The sequence below is a fragment of the Formica exsecta genome, unplaced genomic scaffold, assembly GCF_003651465.1.
Source record: "Formica exsecta isolate Colony F162 unplaced genomic scaffold, ASM365146v1 scaffold39, whole genome shotgun sequence".
Taxonomy (NCBI): Eukaryota; Metazoa; Arthropoda; class Insecta; order Hymenoptera; family Formicidae; genus Formica; species Formica exsecta.
The window spans coordinates 15693-33945 of record NW_021851140.1 but is presented as its reverse complement, the minus strand read 5'-3'; the positions used below and the strand labels follow the sequence as shown (position 1 = coordinate 33945).

General features: G+C 41.6%; 1 protein-coding gene and 1 pseudogene across 1 annotated transcript; one reads left to right on the top strand and one right to left on the bottom strand.

The window, feature by feature from the left end:
• The first annotated feature begins 541 nt into the window (after positions 1-541).
• Positions 542-1941, top strand: LOC115239584 (annotated as a pseudogene).
• Positions 1942-13517: 11576 nt separating this feature from the next.
• Positions 13518-16595, bottom strand: LOC115239583. The gene is made up of 2 exons (XM_029814179.1): positions 14598-16595; positions 13518-14207 (listed from the first exon to the last, which is right to left on the bottom strand). The coding sequence occupies exons 1-2, from the start codon at positions 16593-16595 to the stop codon at positions 13518-13520; spliced, it is 2688 nt and encodes an 895-aa protein (XP_029670039.1).
• Between the last annotated feature and the right edge of the window lie 1658 nt (positions 16596-18253).

Sequence of the window (18253 nt, the reverse complement as noted above, 5' to 3'; positions counted from 1 at the left end):
TTATTCTAGCTTTATTTACAGACCCAGTAGTCGGTACGGGTACAGCATTAAAATGAGTGATGGTCGAAAAAGACTAAGTCGATATCAATATAAAAAGATTGGAAAAGAGAAAAGAAAGAAAGAAGACGAGCTGTTGGAAAAGACAAAGACGCTACATACGTTTTTCCGTCCAATCACTCAGGGTGATGAAAAGAATATTGACAAGCCCATTCTCGAGGCCCACGTACAAACTACAACCAAAAGTGAAATTTGCAGTATTTTGAGCCATGGTTCGAGCACTACATCAGAGCAGTCACAAAAACAAGAGATCACACTGTCAAAATTGACTACAGAAGACGCAAATGGCTTAGGCTTAGGCTCGATGAGTGACGATCCCGCAGAATGGAGAATTAACGACAATTTAATGGATCATTTACTTTCGAAGGAAATTAATCAAAATTTGCATGCCGATTTCTCGTTGTCGAAGACTCGTTTTGATAACTAAGATTGATTTTTTTCAAAAAACGCGTTTTATCGACGATTGTCGAATGGAGAAAATCAGATGCGGAAATATTTGATTTATTATCCTGTGAAAAAGGCTTTGTTTTGCGTATCGTGCCGATTGTTTGGTGGAACTTCTCAGTTGATGACAGAAGGTTTTTAGGACTGGAGTAACGTGAACAAAATATTGAGCGGGCACGAAAATTCAAAAGAGCATCTCCAGTGTCAAATTGCGCTAATAAAGCGCAGTCGCACAGAAGGAAGAGTTGACTTCGGTTTTTGTACACAAGTTAAGAACGAAATCGAATATTGGAGAAATATACTAAAAAGAGTGATTGTTGCCGTAAAAGCCCTTGATAGTCGCGGCCTTCCATTCCGAGGATCGTCTGAACGTTTCGGTTCTTTGAGAAACGGCAATTTTATGATGATCTTGGAAACGATCGCCGAGTTTGACCCGTTCCTGTCGACGCACATAGCACAGTGTGGAAATCCTGGTAGTGGAAAAACTTCATATCTCTCCTCAACGACTTGCAATGAGTTCATCAATCTAATCGCATCAAAAGTAAAAAATATATTGTGAGCGAAATACAAGCAGCCAAGTACTTCTCGATCGAAGTACTAGTCGACTCAACGCCAGACATAGCTCATATCGACCACCTCTCTTTTATTATTAGATATGTAAAAGAAGATGGTAGCTCGATCGAACGCTTTCTTGGTTTTCTACCATACGTTGGACATAAATCTGAAGAACTTGAAATGGCTGTAACTTCTATGCTCGCATCGTTAAAAATTGACATAGGCAACTGCAGAGGACAATCATACGATAATGCTAGCAACATGTCTGGTATCTACATAGGATTACAAGCACGGTTGAAACGATTGAATCCTCTTGCCGATTATGTACCTTGTGCGGCCCATTCGTTGAATTTGGTTGGAGCCTGTGCCGCGGGATGTGTCACAGAAGCTGCATCGTTTTTCAGTACTCTTCAAAGTTTGTACACTTTCTTCGCTGCGTCTACTTAACGTTGGGACCTCTTATCATCAAATGTCAAAAGTAATACGAAAGTTTTAAAACGAGTCGATGGAACTCGATGGTCATCTCGCCATGACGCTTGCGATAGTTTGTGTAAGAACTGGGATAGTGTATTGCAATCTTTGACGATAATGATCGAAGATGTTCACGAAAAAGCGATAACTCGATCCGAAGCTGCTATGGTACAAAAACAGCTTGGCCAATTCGAAATAGTGTTTATAGCCGTATTCTGGAACTCCCTATTGGATCGATTTAATGCAACGAGTAAACTGCTGCAAAGTATAGATATCGACATAGGAGTCGCTGTAGAGCTTTATCGTTCGCTAATCGATTTCGTAGAAAGCTTGAGAAGTGATGAGATGTTTGAAGTGTATGTAAAGAAAGCCAAATGCATAATACCAGAAGAGTACGAATTCGATAGCAAATAAAGCTGCAAACAAAAGCTTCAACTCGGTGAATCGAAAGAGAACGAGGTCATCATGACCGGAAAAAATAAGATCAGAGTGGAAACTTTCTACGCGATATTAGATCGCTTCAGAGCTGAATTGGAGAAACGGCATTCAGCGTATAAAAATGTCTTCAAACGCTTCGATTTGATTAGAAACCTCGTTCACTTGTCGGACAGCACGATACACGAAGAAGCTACGAAACTTTATAATTATTACGCCGAAGATCTAGAAGATTTATTTGCCATTGAATGTGTGCACTTTCGCCAGTTTCTTAACAAAATTAACTCAAAAGATAAACTAAAACTGATCGATCTTTGTACGCTTATACGCGACCAAAATTTGTTATCAGTGTTCCTTAACATCGATATAGCTTTGCGAATATCTTTGTGTATGGCCGCCATAAATTGCTCAGCAGAACGATCCTTTTCCGCTTTAAAACAAATAAAAACGTACTTGCGGTCATCGTTGGAGGAAGAACATGTAAATTCATTGGCAATCTTGGTCATCGAAACCGAGCTTATGATGAGCATAAAATACAACGACATTATTGAAGATTTCGCAAACCGAAAATCTCGCCGTAAACCACTTCGTTATTAAATTGTTCATTATAAAACTTTCCAAAGCTATGTCTACTTGTTTTTCATTATTCATGAAATATTTTACAGATTCCTACCACTTCCACATGCTCACCAAATCACAATCTCGCCGCCCTAAAAAATTTTCCGCCCCAAAAAGAACTGCCGCCTTACGCTTCAGCGTAGTTGAAGCCGACGCGAAACAAAATAAGTTTCACACCGACCTACAAACAGGAAAATAAAATAAACGTGCAATGCCAAAAATGCGGAAAAACCGGGCATTACGGCTGAGATTGCCGAACTAGCCGATACGCGAACCGATTTTCACTGCCGATAGACAATCCCGCGTAAATATGGTAAATAAATATTGCAATTATTGCAAAAAATCTGGACACGATTGCAAAGAATGTTGGTTATTACACGGACGACCCAATAGAGATCAATCGAGCCGAACCAAACAATATAATTCATGATCGGAAAATAAAAATCGCAAGAGTAACGAGCAAGGAAAAAAGAAATTTAACTCCACGCAAAGTAGCGATGAGGAGGAAAAGAACGAAAAAAAGTCGCACCGACCTGCAATCGAATATCAAGTTTCACACTTTAAAAATACGCCGCACATACAGACAGGATTGGACCTTGCCACATTATCGATGCGAGAAACAAAACGCGGAAAAATAAATTTACTATTTGACACAGAAGCCGCAATATCATTAATTAAGATGAAACATTTGAAAGGCAAAACTTTAATAGAAGAAGACAAAATAATGCTTACCGGCGTAACGGGACATAGGATATATACAATTGGAAAGTTTAATGCGACAATAACTTTGGAACAGTGCCGAATCAAGCACGCCTAGTATGTTGTTAAAAATGATTTTCCGATAGAGTATGACAGAATACTAGGAGTTGATTTCCTACGAAAACATCAAGCCACTTACAACTATAAAACAAAACAATTAAAGGTAGGACAGTATATCCTAAAGCTTTACCCCTATCTAAGAATGACGTTGAAATCACGTAGCGAATCAATAATACAGGTCGCTACTGATAAGAACATGATAGGCGTGATACAAGCAGAATAAACAATACCAGGAATATTTATAGGTAATTGCCTAGTAGAACCTAATTACCTATGTGCAGCAAGCATTTTAAATACTACGGACGACACCATCGAATTGCCGATGCCGCAAGTAATTATAGAAGAAATCAAACAGAGTGGAACAGAAGAAGTCAACGAAATACGAACGCCAAGTAAAGAGGAAATAATCCCGCGTAGTGAAAAAGTATTACAATTATTACGTACACAACATTTAAATAAAGAAGAAAAAAAAATGATAATTGAAATCTGCAAGGATTTTAGCGACGTGATGCATTTGGAAGGAGAACCACTGACGTGCACAGACATCGTCGCGCATAAGATTGCAACACAAACAGATATAGCTCACCGGTCAACGTACGGCCTTACCGCCGGCCGGAGAAACATAAAGAAGAAGTAAATCGACAAGTCCGAGAAATGTTAAAAAATGAAATAATCCGACCAAACACGACCCAATAGAGATCAATCGAGCCGAACCAAACAATATAATTCGCGACCGGAAAATAAAAACCGCAAGAATAGCGAGCAAGGAAAAAAGAAATTTAACTCCGCGCAAAGTAGCGATGAGGAGGAAAGGAACGAAAGAAAATCGCACCGACCTGCAATTGAATATCAAGTATCACACTTTAAAAATACGCCGCATATACAGACAGGATTGGACCTTGTCACATTACCAATGCGAGAAGCGAAACGCGAAAAAATAAATTTGCTATTCGATACAGGAGCCGCAATATCACTAATTAAAGTGAAACATTTAAAAGGCGAAACGTTAATAAAAGAAGAAAAGATAACGCTCACCGGCGTAACGGGACATAAAATATGTACAATTGGAAAATTTAAGGCGACAATAACTCTGGAAAAGCGCCGAATCAAGCATACTATGTACGTTGTTAAGGATGACTTTCCGATAGAATATGACGGAATACTAGGCGTTGATTTCCTACGAAAACATCAAGCCACTTGCAATTATAAAACAAAGCAATTAAAGGTAGGACAGCATATCTTAAAGCTTTATCCCTATCTAAAAGTGACATTGAAACCACGTAGCGAAACTATAATACAGGTCGCTACTGATAAGAACACGATAGGCGTGATAAAGGCAGAAGAAACAATACCAGGAATATTTATAGGTAATTGCCTAGTAGAACCTACGAATTACATATGTGCAGCAAGCATTCTAAATACAACGGATAACATAATCGAAATGTTAATGCCGCAAGTAAGTGTAGAGGAAATCGAACGAAGTGAAACAGAAGAAATTAACGTAATACAAACGCCAAATAAAAAGTAAGTAATCCCGCGTAGTGAAAAAGTATTACGATTATTACGTACACAACATTAATTGGTGGCAGCGGTGGGATTTATTGGAACATTTAAATAAAGAAGGAAAGAAAATGATAATGGAAATCTGCAAGGATTTTAGCGACGTGATGCATATCGAAGGAGAACCACTGACGTGCACAGATACCGTCGCGCATAAGATTGCAACGCAAGCAGATAGCTCACCGGTCAACGTACGGCCTTACCGCCTGCCGGAGAAGCATAAAGAAGAAGTAAATCGACAAGTCCGAGAAATGTTAAAAAATAAAATAATCCGACCAAGCACGAGCCAATGGAACGCACTGTTATTGGTAGTCCCTAAGAAAGCCGATGCGTCAGGAAAACCGAAATTACGAGTAGTCGTAGATTTCAGAAAATTGGATGATCTAACTATAGGAGATTCATTTCCCTTACCAAATATAACGGATATATTAGATCAGCTTGGTAACGCTAAGTATTTTACAACTCTAGATTTAGCATCTGGATACCACCAAATTTCGATGGAAGAAGGTGACAAATGCAAAACTGCTTTTTCTACATCTTACGGGCATTACGAGTACAATAGAATGCTCTTCGGATTAAAAAATGCGCCAGCCACATTTCAAAGGCTAATGAATTCAATGCTGACAGGCATGCAAAGAATAAAATGTCTAGTATATTTAGATGACATCGTAATCTACGGAGCCAGCTTAGAAGACCATAACAAGAGACTCATCGAAGTCTTACGAAGATTGCGAGAAAACAATCTGAAGTTACAGCCGGACAAATGCGAATTCCTACGAAAAGAAGTGACAGACTTAGGTCATATAATTACAGAAAACGGAATATCGCCGGATCCATCCAAATTGGAAGCCGTACAAAATTTTCCAACGCCTAGGAAAGTAAAAGACATTCAAGCTTTTATAGGATTAGCCGGATATTACAGACAATTTATTGAGAATTTCTCAAAAATTGCGAAGTCACTAACGAAGCTAACAAAAAAGGAAAATAAATTCGAGTGGACGCAGGAACAACAACAAGCATTTGAAATGCTTAAAGAAAAATTAACGACGGAACCCTTATTAAAATATCCAGATTTCGACAAAGAATTCATCGTAACGACCGATGCATCAGATTATGCAATCGGAGCGATATTGAGAAGCGAAACGCGAAAAAATAAATTTGCTATTCGATACAGGAGCCGCAATATCACTAATTAAAGTGAAACATTTAAAAGGCGAAACGTTAATAAAAGAAGAAAAGATAACGCTCACCGGCGTAACGGGACATAAAATATGTACAATTGGAAAATTTAAGGCGACAATAACTCTGGAAAAGCGCCGAATCAAGCATACTATGTACGTTGTTAAGGATGACTTTCCGATAGAATATGACGGAATACTAGGCGTTGATTTCCTACGAAAACATCAAGCCACTTGCAATTATAAAACAAAGCAATTAAAGGTAGGACAGCATATCTTAAAGCTTTATCCCTATCTAAAAGTGACATTGAAACCACGTAGCGAAACTATAATACAGGTCGCTACTGATAAGAACACGATAGGCGTGATAAAGGCAGAAGAAACAATACCAGGAATATTTATAGGTAATTGCCTAGTAGAACCTACGAATTACATATGTGCAGCAAGCATTCTAAATACAACGGATAACATAATCGAAATGTTAATGCCGCAAGTAAGTGTAGAGGAAATCGAACGAAGTGAAACAGAAGAAATTAACGTAATACGAACGCCAAATAAAGAGGAAGTAATCCCGCGTAGTGAAAAAGTATTACGATTATTACGTACACAACATTTAAATAAAGAAGAAAAGAAAATGATAATGGAAATCTGCAAGGATTTTAGCGACGTGATGCATATCGAAGGAGAACCACTGACGTGCACAGATACCGTCGCGCATAAGATTGCAACGCAAGCAGATAGCTCACCGGTCAACGTACGGCCTTACCGCCTGCCGGAGAAGCATAAAGAAGAAGTAAATCGACAAGTCCGAGAAATGTTAAAAAATAAAATAATCCGACCAAGCATGAGCCAATGGAACGCACCGTTATTGGTAGTCCCTAAGAAAGCCGATGCGTCAGGAAAACCGAAATTACGGGTAGTCGTAGATTTTAGAAAATTAAATGATCTAACTATAGGAGATTCATTTCCCTTACCGAATATAACGGATATATTGGATCAATTTGGAAACGCCAAGTACTTTACAACTCTGGATTTAGCATCCGGATACCACCAAATTCCGATGGAAGAAGGCGACAAATGCAAAACTGCTTTTTCCACACCTCACGGGCATTACGAATACAATAGAATGCCCTTTGGATTAAAAAATGCGCCAGCCACATTTCAAAGGCTAATGAACTCAATACTGATAGGCATACAAGGAATAAAATGCCTAGTATATTTGGATGACATCGTAATCTACGGAGCCAGCCTACAAGATCATAACAAGAGACTCATCGAAGTCCTACGAAGATTGCGAGAAAACAATCTGAAATTACAGCCGGACAAATGCGAATTCCTACGAAAAGAAGTGACATACTTAGGTCATATAATCACAGAAAACGGAATATCGCCGGATCCATCCAAATTGGAAGCCGTACAAAATTTTCCAACGCCTAGGAAAGTAAAAGACATTCAAGCTTTTATAGGATTAGCCGGATATTACAGACAATTTATTGAGAATTTCTCAAAAATTGCGAAGTCACTAACGAAGCTAACAAAAAAGGAAAATAAATTCGAGTGGACGCAGGAACAACAACAAGCATTTGAAATGCTTAAAGAAAAATTAACGACGGCACCTTTACTAAAATACCCAGATTTCAAAAAAGAATTTATCGTAACGACCGATGCATCAGATTATGCAATCGGAGCGATATTATCGCAAGGATAGATAGGCCAAGATCAACCGATAGCATATGCCAGTCGAGTATTATCAAAGGCCGAACAAAATTATAATACGACCGAAAAAGAACTATTAGCAATAGTATGGGCCGTTAAACATTTTCGACCGTACTTATACGGGACAAAATTTACGATAGTTACAGATCATAAATCGCTCGTATGGTTATTCAATGTAACCGACCCCAGATCTCGATTAATCAGATGGAGATTGAAATTAGAAGAATACGACTCTGAGATCGTACACAAGGCCGGGACAGCGAACAGAAACGCTGACGCGCTAAGTCAACACGTGGCAACTATCAACAAAGTCGATCAATGACACGAAGATAACGCGAGAATACATGGAAGACGAGAAGCGACGTATTCTATATGAATATCACGATGTACCTGGGGAGGGCATTAAGAAAAAGAGCGCACGATTAATCGAATTCGTCTAATGCACAATTGGCGAGGGTTGACAAAAGATGTCGAAGATTATATAGCAAAATGCGAATTTTGTCAGAAAAATAAACTATCGCGGAAAATTAAAGCACCGCTAATAATAACGGATACTGCCGATAAGTCTTTCGAGAAATTTAGATATCGTAGGTCCATTAATTATTACAAACAATGGAAATAAATATATTTTAACTTTCCAAGATAATTTAACAAAATTTAATAAAGCAATTCCGATACTGAACCAAGAAGCCGCGACAATTGCGAAAGAATTCGCGACGAAAATAATTTTCGAGCACGGTATCCCAGAAAAGATATTAACGGATCAAGGAACAAATTTTTTAAGTTAAATATTTAAGAACACTTGCAAATTGTTGAAAATTGAAAAGATTCAAACAACCGCGTATCATCCAGAAAGCAACGGAGCGCTAGAACGATCTCACCGTACTCTAGCCGAATACCTCCGACATTATATAAACGCCGATCAAACGGATTGGGACGAATGGACTCCCTACGCGATGTTCACATATAAAACAACACCGCGACAGGGTTCACACTCTTCTAATTAATTTAAGCCCATGTATACATATGATGATTACGCACAAGAAATAAAAGAAAAATTACGCGCCTCACAACAGTTGCAAAAGAGCATCTAAAGAACGAAAAAATGAAAACAAAGGAAAACTACGATAAAAAAAGCAAAGAAATTAAGCTCATGGTAGGAGAAAAAGTCCTCCTGTGCGACGAAACAGTTCGCCGAGGACGATCGAAGTAATTGGACTCCCTATGGCTGCGACGCTACACGATAATCGAAAAGAATTCGGAAGTGAACTATACAATAAAAAGGGGAAGGAAGACCATAGGCGTCCACGTAAACCGATTAAAATCGTTTATTGAAAATTAAAAAGTAGGAAGAAGAAGAAAAAGAAAAAGAAAAATGCGCGAATAAAATAAAAATAGAAGAAACAGAAATAAAAAAATTCTTACCTTAACGCCCTCCACTTCCACGTCCAGCACCGTGACCCAGGTTCCAATCCCGCAGGGCCTGGAGAAGAGGCGACCGGGCACGACCCGCACCAACGGGACCAGGTTCCCGCGCCAAGGCGCCGCGACCCACGGGACGAGGAGCCTACCGGAACTCAAGCCCGCGACCCCGATTAATATGGGGCAGCGGCGCGTCCAAAGGAACTCCGGGCATAAAAGCGACGTCTTGGTCAATGACTAAATCTGGAAGACCCAGAGCATTGACATCGCGAACAAGCGCGGGCGCTGATAATTAATCCCGAAGGGAGCGAGCGAAATGGTCGTGCTCCTCCGGATCTTGCCCCGCGCGACGACCGCTTTCGCGCACCGAACTCTGTTCCGCAGCGAAACGAAACTCACTCGAATTCGGAGCCATGAAAAAACCAACACAACATTAATTGGTAACAAAACAGCGCGAAACAAAGCGATGGCTAAACGCCAGGAAGACAGACAACGTCCGAAGGCAGACTGAACAGAAGAGCGAACAAAAAGCCTGGAAAGGGCTAGATAAAAGCGAAAAATAGCTGCATATGCATCCAGAGAAAAAAGAAGGCACCGCAAATGATTCTAAGAAAATATTATAATATAATACAAAGCTTTCTATTACAGGAGTCTTATTGCATGGAGCATCTGTAAGGAAACCGAACCTGATACCCAAGTCGAAATAAAAGAGTTCAGATATGAACCAGGTATCCACTTCGAAAAAATGGGCAAGATAAACCAAATCGAATCTACCTGGAAAATGGTGGTAAGACTAGCTATCGCCGCAATGGACCATCGACAGAAACAATTAGAAAATTATATGGCACAAACGAGAGCCTTATGCTACGATAAACCATTGCAGAAAGAAATGAAAGAAACCTGCCACAAATAGCAGAAAAGGACAGAGGACAAGCAGCAAAATTGCTGAAACGTCTAAAAATCGTGTACCAAGCACATAAGAAGACACGACGAGGATTAATCGATGGTCTAGGTACAATAGCCAAAACACTTCGGCACAATGGACGCAGATGACGAAAAAATTATAAAAGAGCAAATAAATCTAATGGAAAAAAATCAGCAAACGCTGCAGCACGCAATGAAAAATCAAATCAAGATATTAAACGCAACGATTGCGCATGTGAATAACGTTGAAAAAATTCTGCAAGAGAACGAAGAACAATTTCTGAATATAACAGAAAAAATGCGACAAATCTGGCTACAAGCAGAAGTCGGCTACGGACAACGAGAAGATCTCGACGAACATTTTATTATATTAAATGCCATAATAAAAGATCTAACAAACGATCTTATGGACATTATCGCCTACCTGACTAACGCGAAAAGAGGGATAATCGACATAAGATTATTACTTATGGAAATCATTCTAGATAACCTCAAGGAAACCGCGTCACAATACCGCAGGGAACGCACTTCCCATTTCAAATATCCGCAGAAAATTGGAGAACAATCGAAAAGTTCTTAACAATTAGCGCATATTACGATAATACAAATATATTTACAATTGTAAAATTTCCACTAATTACATACCCAGAGTATGAAATAATAAAAGCAATCCCACTACCGACGCACAAATTTAACAATACGTTTATATTCATAGAGGTAAACCAACCGATAATAGCGATAGACGTAGATAGCCGAACATATTTTACGCCTACCGAAACAAATCCCATGTGGAAAAAACTTAGCGCTGTTATTCCAATTAAAATTAAGGTAAATATAGCGAATAGGGGACCCAGCCCCAATGATCTTGACCTTGACATATGTTGTCAAGGACATAATTCTGAGTAACTTTTTCTTCTAATTTAATCGTCGCTCGTTGCTTATTAAAAAGTTATTAACAAAAAAGGTTTGAATTATACCAAAGTACATGCACGGAGCAACTTATAAAGTACAACTTATAAAGTACAACTTATAAAGTACATGCTAGATTGTAAAGCGAGGTCCACCCAGTGTTGTGAGACGGGCCGGGTTTTCTCGCGCATGCGCGGCCATGATAACCATTAGCAACGACGTATCTATCTGCAGTAATAACAAGGTTATGCTGTGGGCGCGAAAGTTTTATTTTGTTTTGTTATTATATATTTTGTGCTTTAAATTATTTTAACATCCTTCCCTCTTTCAGTTTATCTCTTTCATCACACAGGTAAACACACATGTGATATCTTTGTAATTTAAGGAAAAGTGTTAAATATATATACATATATACACAATTATATATGTATAAAAAGATGTATTGATCGTCTGTATACAATTTCACATAAATTTTTGTAATTTAAGGAAAAATATGTAATATATAATATATATAGCATATATACACAATTATATATATGTATATGTATATATAATTGTATTTATATATATATATATATATATATATATATATATATATTTATGTGTATATACCATAGACATACATATAGAATGGACTGAGCGTGGCGATAGACAAACACGCGCTCGTTGTAGAAAGGGAGATACTATATAGGAGGCCTATTTTGTTTTTTTTCCTAGCATCTCATTGGTGATTTTGTCTTTTTCCATATAGAAAATCACCAATGAGATGCTAGAAAAAGGGACAAACATAAGCCTCCCATATAGTACCTCTCTTTCTACAGCGGGCGCGCGTTTGTTTATCTCGCAATGCTCAATCCAGTCTATATATCTATGGTGATATGTATCAAGTGATGCGCAATAACGCTTGTAGGCAATCGCTCTGTAGGCAATCGGGAATGTCGGCAATCGAAGCTGTCGGCAAAATGTTGTAGGCAAACGAAGCTGTTGGCAATCGGGAATGTAGGCAAACGGGACTCCCCCATATAATTATTATATTTTTAAAATATTTATATACATATATACAAATAATAAATTATTTATATCTAAATAATTATTCATATTTATTTAATTCAAATATACTTAAACGTATATTCAAGAAAAGAAAATATAAGAGACAAAAAATTAAATTTCGAAAATTAAAAAATTTTAAGTTAAAAAATAAAAATTCAAAAATTAAGGTTAAATATATAAATACAAAAAAATTTAATGCAAAAAATTTTAAAGTTAAAAATAATTAAATTCAAAAAATTTTATGCGCAAAAAAATTGCCGCTAAAAAAATTAAAGTAAAAAAATTTCATGTGCCAAAAAAACTTAGCGAAAAATAATATTTTTGATGACGTTTTCATAAAGGACTATTTTGATTGGAGAAAGATATACTTAGCGCTTTTTTTACATCTGTGATGTTTTTTAGACGGATTTCATATTTTTGCAAAGTATATTTTAAAATATTAATCACATCAATATATTAAAAAATATATACGTGTGTGCGTGCGTGCGTGCGTGCGCGCGTGCGGCAACTATCATCATGTCTTTTAAGAATTGCAATAATACTGTTGTTCTCACTTTTTCTATTTGTTTTTTCAAATGTTTTGCATATTTATTAATATTTATACTTTATATTGTAATAATAAATAAATGCTACTATGTTGTATCAAGCTGAGTTCCGCCGTGAAGAGTCCTTAGATGAGCGTCCGATATAATGAGTTGAGACAGATATGAATCCCGTGGCAAGATGGCTGGGTGCTTGCATTCAGGGTCCAATTGAGACTGTCTGAGTCGGCCTCCGACTCTGAGGATGCCCGAATGATCGATGAAGGCCGTAAACTTGGCGAGAGGATGAGACCTTGACAAGTGTGCTCCGCTTGAGATTATTGTCAGTTCAGATGAGAAGTAAGCCAATTGGACTGACCGAATCCAATATAGTCGTGAATTTTCGAGATCTGCAGGTGTGAGGGGGTGAGATGACAATGACCGTTTGAGACAACCGTATTAGAGTTCACTTGAGCAGAGCCACGAGAATCTAAACCGAATATTCAGAGAGCGAAAACTGTTCTAAAGGCAACGTGCGTCACGATAGACCGGTACTCACAGAATGATCGAGGATTTCCGTAAGGGTCGATATCGACGCAGGAGCGCGGATAAGGTCCTGAGAGCGTGCTTTTGATTGGGTGATAACATTGCGCGAGACTAGTTAGATTGATAGGACAGGCTGCGGGATTGGGTCACGGCCGCGTACAAGAGGAAAAAGGAAGAGAGAGAGAATGCTAGAGAGAAGGACTAGAGTAAGTGAGATGCCGGTGCAAAGATTGAGAAAAGGGAGCGATATTTCCTGAACATTCCGCCCGCCTTCTACAACAGCGTTGAAGAATTATGATCTTGATGATGGTGAGGCCGGATCAGTAGTTGATTGCCTTGTGAGTGAGGGTTGATCTGGTGTCATCGGAAGCACTGCTAACTTGGTGATAGGCCGCTTGAGTTCTGTGGTGGCCGTCTTGAGGGTGACCACTCTGCATAGACCGTCCGAACCAAGATGAAGTTGTGTGACCCGAGCAAGAGGCCATTTTGATGGAGGGAATCTCTCATCCGTGAGAAGTACAAGAGAGCCGACCTTGATTTGCGTGGAGGGATGATGCCATTTTGATATTGCGAGCTGACGTTGAAGACATTCAGCTGACCAACGCGACCAGAAGTGTTGGAGTTGCTGCTGAATGAGCTGCCACCGAGACAGCCTTGTGAGAGGCACTGAGGTGAGAGATGGCTCAGGAATTGTTGTTGGCGCTGCTCCGATGATGAAATGCCCGGGAGTGAGAGTTGCCAGGTCTTCCGGGTCATCTGACAGTGGGCACAATGGTCTAGAGTTGAGGACTGCCTCGATTTGGACCAGAAGAGTTGTAAGTTCTTCATAGGTTAGGGCAGTCTCGCCTATAGTCCGTCGTAGGTGATGCTTGACCGATTTGACTGCGGCCTCCCATTTACCGCCGAAGTGGGGGGCTGCCGGGGGATTAAAGACCCAAGTGGTGCCGTCATGAGTTAGTAGCTGAGCGAGTTCCGAGAATTCCTTTGATCCGGCGTTGAATAACCGCCTAAGAGATGTATCTGCCCCGAGAAAATTGGTTCCACAGTCGCTAAATAGAGTTTGGCAGATACCTCGCCGTCCCGTTAACCGCCGATATGCTGCGATGAACCCCTCTGTAGAGTAGTCTGTCACTGCCTCCAGATGAACCGCCGACGTTGAGAAGCAAACAAAGATGGCTAACCAGCCTTTGTGACACTTAGCCTCTCGTCCTCGTCAAGTTTTGAGAGTGAGAGGGCCGGCGTAATCAACCCCTGTGTTGAGGAAAGGACGAGATGGCGAAATGCGAGATGATGGCAGTTGACCCATGAGTTGCTGTGCCCTTACGCCACGTTGTCGAGCACACCGAACGCAGCGGAGAATGTGAGATCTTACTGGGGCTCGGCCACCAACGATCCAGTAAGCCTGGCGAAGATATGTCAAGGTTACCTGAGTTCCGCCGTGAAGAGTCCTTAGATGAGCGTCCGATATAATGAGTTGAGACAGATATGAATCCCGTGGCAAGATGGCTGGGTGCTTGCATTCAGGGTCCAATTGAGACTGTCTGAGTCGGCCTCCGACTCTGAGGATGCCCGAATGATCGATGAAGGCCGTAAACTTGGCGAGAGGATGAGACCTTGACAAGTGTGGTCCGCTTGAGATTATTGTCAGTTCAGATGAGAAGTAAGCCAATTGGACTGACCGAATCCAATATAGTCGTGAACTTTCGAGGTCTGCAGGTGTGAGGGGGGTGGCCAGAGAGGACTGTGGTATACCTTTGAGGATCGCGCAACACCGTTGACAGAGAGCAGTGATCCGAAGAAGCCGTATGAGTGATGAGTAACGATAGAGGAGTTCCCAGAGGTGGTGTTGCTTTGCCGTTGAGGAGGTGAGAAGAAGACCGGGCCGTTCCTCAAGAGTCGCCGCCGAATCCGGCTGAGATGCCATGCTTGGCCAATGTTGAGGAGGCTGTGCTAACCATGAGGGACCATTCCACCAAAGATGATGCCGAGAGAGTTGAGCGGAAGAGAGGCCGCGAGAAGCACAGTCGGCTGGGTTCTCCTTGCCGGGAATAAACCGCCAATGTCCTTGAGGTACGCGTTCTTGAATTGCCGCTACTCGATTACGAACAAAGTCTTTCCAGCGAGAGGGATGACTGTTTATCCAGGTGAGCGATACCGAAGAGTCCGTCCACAAGTAGATTGGTATCTCCGCGAGTTCTAGTGTTCGTTGAACATAGCTGATGAGACGAGAGAGTAGAACCGCTGCCGTGAGTTCCAGTCGGGGAATGGTGAGCCTTTTGAGAGGTGCGACCTTGGTTTTGGCGCACACTAGCGTGATGATTGGCTCCGTTGGATGAGAAATGACCTTGATATAAACCGCAGCCGCCATGGCGAGTTGCGAAGCATCCGAGAATCCATGAAGCTCGACCATGGTTGACGGCGTGAGAGACAGCCACCGAGGAATCGTGATGGAAGTCAGGTCAGACAGCTCTGAACGTAAGTGCGTCCACCGATGTCGAAGTTGCGGCGAGAGGCAGTCATCCCAGCCGACCTTTTCTAGCCACAGTTCCTGGATGAGCACCTTAGCTCTGATGATTACCGGAGATAGGAATCCCAGAGGATCAAATATTTGCGCTACTTCTGAGAGTATAGTCCGTTTGGTGATAACGGGCCGGTTGGAGGCCTTGCACGAGAAGACGAACTGATCAGAGTGAGGATGCCATGTGAGTCCCAAAATTTTGCCTTGAGCGTCATCAAACGAGTGCGGCGTCGCGGCGGTGATGTCCGTACGAAGAGCCTGGAGTAGTTCAGGATGATTGCTCTGCCACTTCGCCAGAGGAAAGCCGCCCGCCTTGCAGAGGTTCACTAGTTGGTGAGCGATGGAGGTCAGCTCCGGGAGAGTGTCGGCACCACCACAGATGTCGTCCACATACCTGCCCTTGAGAAGAGGAGAGACCGCCAGGGGGTAGTTCCTACCTTCGTCTTCAACTAGTTGGAGGAGGACGCGAACAGCCAAGAAGGGAGCTGATCGGGTGCCATATGTGACCGTCGTGAGTTGGTACGGAATGATGTTGAGCTGATCATCTACCCAGAGGATCCGTTGGAGATCCCAATCGTCCGGATGAACTTGAATTTGGCGGAACATTTTGGTGGATAAAGATATAAAGATGTACCGGTGTCGTCGCACCCAGAGTAAGATATCTGAGATGTCTGCTTGGAGTTTTGCACCCGTGTGCAGAATATCGTTGAGAGAAGATCCCGTACTGGTGAGGCTGGATCCGTTAAACACCACTCGTAGTTTTGTGGTAATGCTGTCATCCTTGAGAACTCCATGGTGAGGGAGGTAGAACACCGGTGATGGCTCTGGAGAGGAAGGGGGGACCCTGACCATGTGCTGGAGCTTTTCGTACTCCAGAATGAATGATGAGTACAGATTATGATAGATAGAGTCCGTTGAGAGGCGCCGTAGTGTTCGCTGCAAGCAACGTTGGGCAGTTGACCGTGACTCCCCTAGTTGACTTGCCTGTAATTTGAGAGGGAGCCGTACGACATAACGCCCCGCACGATTTCGTGAATGCGTGGCCTTGAATTAAGTTTCACACTCCTCTTCGTCAGGGTTGAGCTGAGTGGTGGAGGATGAAGGGACCTCTTCTTGTATCCAGAACTTCGTGAGGAGGTCGTGATGCTCATGTCGTGAATGCGTGGCCTTGAATTGAGTTTCACACTCCTCTTCGTCAGGGTTGAGCTGAGTGGTGGAGGATGAAGGGACCTCTTCTTGTATCCAGAACTTCGTGAGGAGGTCGTGAAGCTCATGATCTACTGCGACATGATGAGAACTATGAACTGAGGCAGTATGTGCCGAGGTCGGGCCGAGAACAATCCATCCGAAAATAGTACGTTGAGCGATGGGTTCCTCCTCAGACCTTTTGATGATGTCGGGCTGGATGAACAGCCCGTAGGAGTCAGCACCGAGGATCAAGTTTATAGGTCCGGGGGTGAGGAAATCTGGATCCGCCAGCTGGAGCCCGCGAAGGTGAGGCCAACTATATTCTGCTATCGCTATGGACGGGAGTGATGTTGTTAGATTCCGTGACCCACAAGAGAGAAAGAGAAGTTCCGACAGACGATGAGAATATCCGAAAATGCAAGAGAGGTCCGTATACCGCGCGCGAGCTCACAATGTCCGAATGAGAGAGAAGGCGCTAACGATTATAGAGACCAGTGACCGGTCGTCGTGTATTCACAAGATGGCCGAAGACCGTCAAGGGAGTGATAGAGAACGCTGTATACGGTAACATATTTATAGGCCTAAATTCACTTGCTTTTCTAGCTTTCTCTACTTTTGGAATCGGTATTATTGTAGACGTTTTCCAACCTTTTGGACAGCAACCTTCCTTCAAAGAATTATTTATTATATCAACAAATTCCTCTTTTATTACGCAAAATACTGCCTTTAATATATCGCTAGTTATTCCCTCCTCTGTACCTTTCTTTTTCGGTAGTCCCATAACAATTTCCTGTAAATGCTCTATACTAAGAGAGAGAGAGAGAGGGAGAGGGAGAGAGGGGGGAGAGAAAGAGTTGGAGAGCGCGCGAGAGCGAGAGAGAGAGAGAGGGAGAGGGAGAGAGGGGGAGAGAGAGAGTTGGAGAGCGCGAGAGAGCGAGAGCGAGAGAGAGAGCGAGAGAGAGAGAGAGAGAGAGCGAATATGTGTATATGTACACCCCATTACGTCTTAAGTCTTACTGCTTAAGTTTTTCTATGTGCCACGGCTCTTACGCCACATGATCATATCGCCAAATAAGTAAACAAAGACGCGTGTCGGTATGCGGCATATAGAGCGCTATTATATTGTGTATGGAATGTCTCACTTTGTTGTCATTCATATAGTGACAGCGAGTAGGCAACAGCTCCATGTGTCGTTATACACGATCAAGGGGAGCGGAGCCCACTGTGTCCACGCATATACTTTACAACGCAAAACGAGATCCCTATAATTGTTGTGTGGATGGGAAAGTGTGCAAACGAACTGTGCGCAAAAGAAATGTGCG

Bases quoted from the DNA above. Each gene is read 5' to 3' on its own strand.
- LOC115239583 (XM_029814179.1), bottom strand. From the start codon at position 16,595: ATGGTCAGGGTCCCCCCTTCCTCTCCAGAGCCATCACCGGTGTTCTAC. The intron at 14,208-14,597 runs GTAAGATCTCAC...GCCGGATCAAAG, and splicing joins TCGTTGGTGGCCGAGCCCCA to GAATTCTCGGAACTCGCTCA.